The sequence below is a fragment of the Macrobrachium rosenbergii genome, chromosome 9 (assembly GCF_040412425.1).
Source record: "Macrobrachium rosenbergii isolate ZJJX-2024 chromosome 9, ASM4041242v1, whole genome shotgun sequence".
Taxonomy (NCBI): Eukaryota; Metazoa; Arthropoda; class Malacostraca; order Decapoda; family Palaemonidae; genus Macrobrachium; species Macrobrachium rosenbergii.
The window spans coordinates 53,778,608-53,781,107 of record NC_089749.1 but is presented as its reverse complement, the minus strand read 5'-3'; the positions used below and the strand labels follow the sequence as shown (position 1 = coordinate 53,781,107).

Genomic DNA, 2,500 nt, shown 5'->3' with positions numbered 1-2,500 from the left:
ATATATATATATATATATATATATATATATATATATATATATATATATATATATATATATATATATATAATATATATATAATATATATAATATATATATATATATATATAATATATATATATATATATATATAATATATATATATATATATATATATATATATATATATATATATATATATATATATATATATATATATATATATATATATATATATATATATATATATACATACTATTTTTCAACTATAATTTTTACATGAAATGAATATGAGAAGAAAGTTATAGCATGGCGTTTTATTTCAAATTAGATAAAGGCACCAGCATTCGCCACCAGATTCTCAAACTGCCCGGGAACCACATCAACTGATTTCACCAGGGCTTTGGGCCACTGAAATTGGAAGGGCGACCATTTCTTTGAGTATCAGCTACAGATCCTGTAGCCATGAGTTTTGCATGACAATTCTTGATCGTCTTTGTATCAACTTCAGCATATCTTCCTTTAACAGTCCTCCACCATCTTTGTACTTGAGGAACGGATCTCCAAACTTCATAACGTGCTGCTATCTGGGCACGCTCCTGCAGGGTAAGACCAGCCATGTTTGTAGGGCTTCCAAATTTCAAACGAAATAGTCGAGGACTTCCATATTTCAAATAAAATAATCGATCTGAAAAAGAGAGAGAGAGATTTTGTTCTCCATACACAAAAAAAATTTAGAAAAATTACAATATATAAATACACTATAAGCATTTCAAGCAAAACGTTCTTTTACATAAAGAATATAACTAAAACCTGATTGGCTGGCTGGTTGCCATGGAGAGCTGTTAGCCAATGACAGCCCTGTAGTTCTGTTCTAGACATACGTCGATCCCAAATTGTGTACGGCACCAGGTTTGAACATTGCCATGATCGTGATTATTTGACTGTTAATGGCAATAATTTGCTTTATATAATTTTCATGAAAACAAGAATTTAGCAATAATTTCAGTGGTATGAAAAGCTCCACAGAGTGAAATGCCTAATCTTGTTGGGTAGGCCTATGCTGCCAGCACACCAATCACCTGTTATAGTCCAGCAGTGAAATGCTAGCAACTCGGCCCTCACACTGAGTGAACGCACATTCGCTATACATCCCCAGTTTTCTTGTTTTTTATTTTGACTTTAAAAATGTTGAAAAGACCTGCAGATTGCTTAGACATAAACTAATGTTAAAGAGGCAGATGTCGAAAAGAACTGCAGATTGCTCAGACAAAAGCCAATGTTAATGAAGCATATGACCCTTAAGGAACTCTTTAAAAAATACAGTCTGTCGTTGTGATGCGTCACCACTTGCGAATTCTGTTCCCGGACTGTCCTGAAATGCACGACAGCAAACTGATGACGTTAGTGACAATAAAGAACAACCCTCTTCAAGAATGATATGATGAAAAGTATTTTATAATAAAGTCTTACTTATCGGTAAAATTCACAAGTTGAATTTAAAATGATTTTGATCATGGATATTTCTTTTTGCGTTTTATAGAATGTTTTTTTTTTTTTTGGACAATAAAATGTGTTCGTGAACATAAGGTCTTAATTGTCCCACTACTGTATTTTATTATTGACTATATTAATTATCTCACATTCATTTAACAGCATATAATAATAATAATAATAATAGCCTTAATTGTCCCACTATTTTATTATTAATTATCTTAATTCTCACATTCATTTAACAGTATACACCAGTGTATATTATTAATAATAATAATAAACTATAATGATAAAATATATATATATATATATATGTTATATATATATATGTGTACATGATTTCTGACTTATTCGGGATCAGAAGGGATAGGTCTCTCAGGTGGAAAGGGCATTATCCACTGGGTCATTGCAAGTCTAAAAGAAGTTGGAACCTGAGAGCAACTGCAAGTAATTACCTGGGCAAGTAATTCCTTGCATACCAGTTGTTTTCCCCAACTTCCAACTCAGCAATGGCCCAGTGGACAACATTTCATTGCTTATCCACCTGAGATAAGATAGAAATCATCAACACACAATCACGTGAACAGAAATTTATTTCTGTTCCATCGAACCGTGATTGTCTGTTGATGGATTTCTATCTTATCCACTGGGCCACAGAAGGGATAATTCGAATGAAATGTTGTCTATTGGGTCATTGCTGAGTCGGGAAGTTGGGGAAAACTCGCTGGTATGTAAGCAGTTAGCTTGCCCAGGTAATTCCCTGGGTGCAGTTGCTCTCAGGTTCCAACTTCTTTTAGACTTGTATGGCCCAGTGGATAACGCCCTGCTTTCCACCTGAGAGACCTGGGTTCGCTCCCTGACGTGAGTCAGAAATTTATTTCTGTTCCACACGTGATTGTGTGTTGATGATTTCTATCTTATTCACTCAGAAGGGATAATTCGAATGAAATGTTGTCTATTGGGTCATTGCTGAGTCGGGAAGTTGGGGAAAACTCGCTGGTATGCAAACAGTTAGCTTGCCCAGGTA

At 33.9% G+C, this 2,500-nt stretch overlaps 1 protein-coding gene across 2 annotated transcripts in view; it reads right to left on the bottom strand.

The window, feature by feature from the left end:
• Positions 1 to 223: 223 nt before the first annotated feature.
• Positions 224 to 2,500, bottom strand: part of LOC136841812 (uncharacterized) — a 35,164-nt gene continuing 32,887 nt past the window's right edge. Inside the window, exon 11 of one of the 2 annotated variants that reach the window (XM_067109119.1) lies at positions 224 to 667. In XM_067109119.1, coding sequence (XP_066965220.1) covers positions 372 to 667 — 296 coding nt within the window. In that variant the 3' untranslated portion in view covers positions 224 to 371. The remainder of the gene's footprint in view (positions 668 to 2,500) is intronic. The other variant, XM_067109120.1, reaches the window with a different exon arrangement.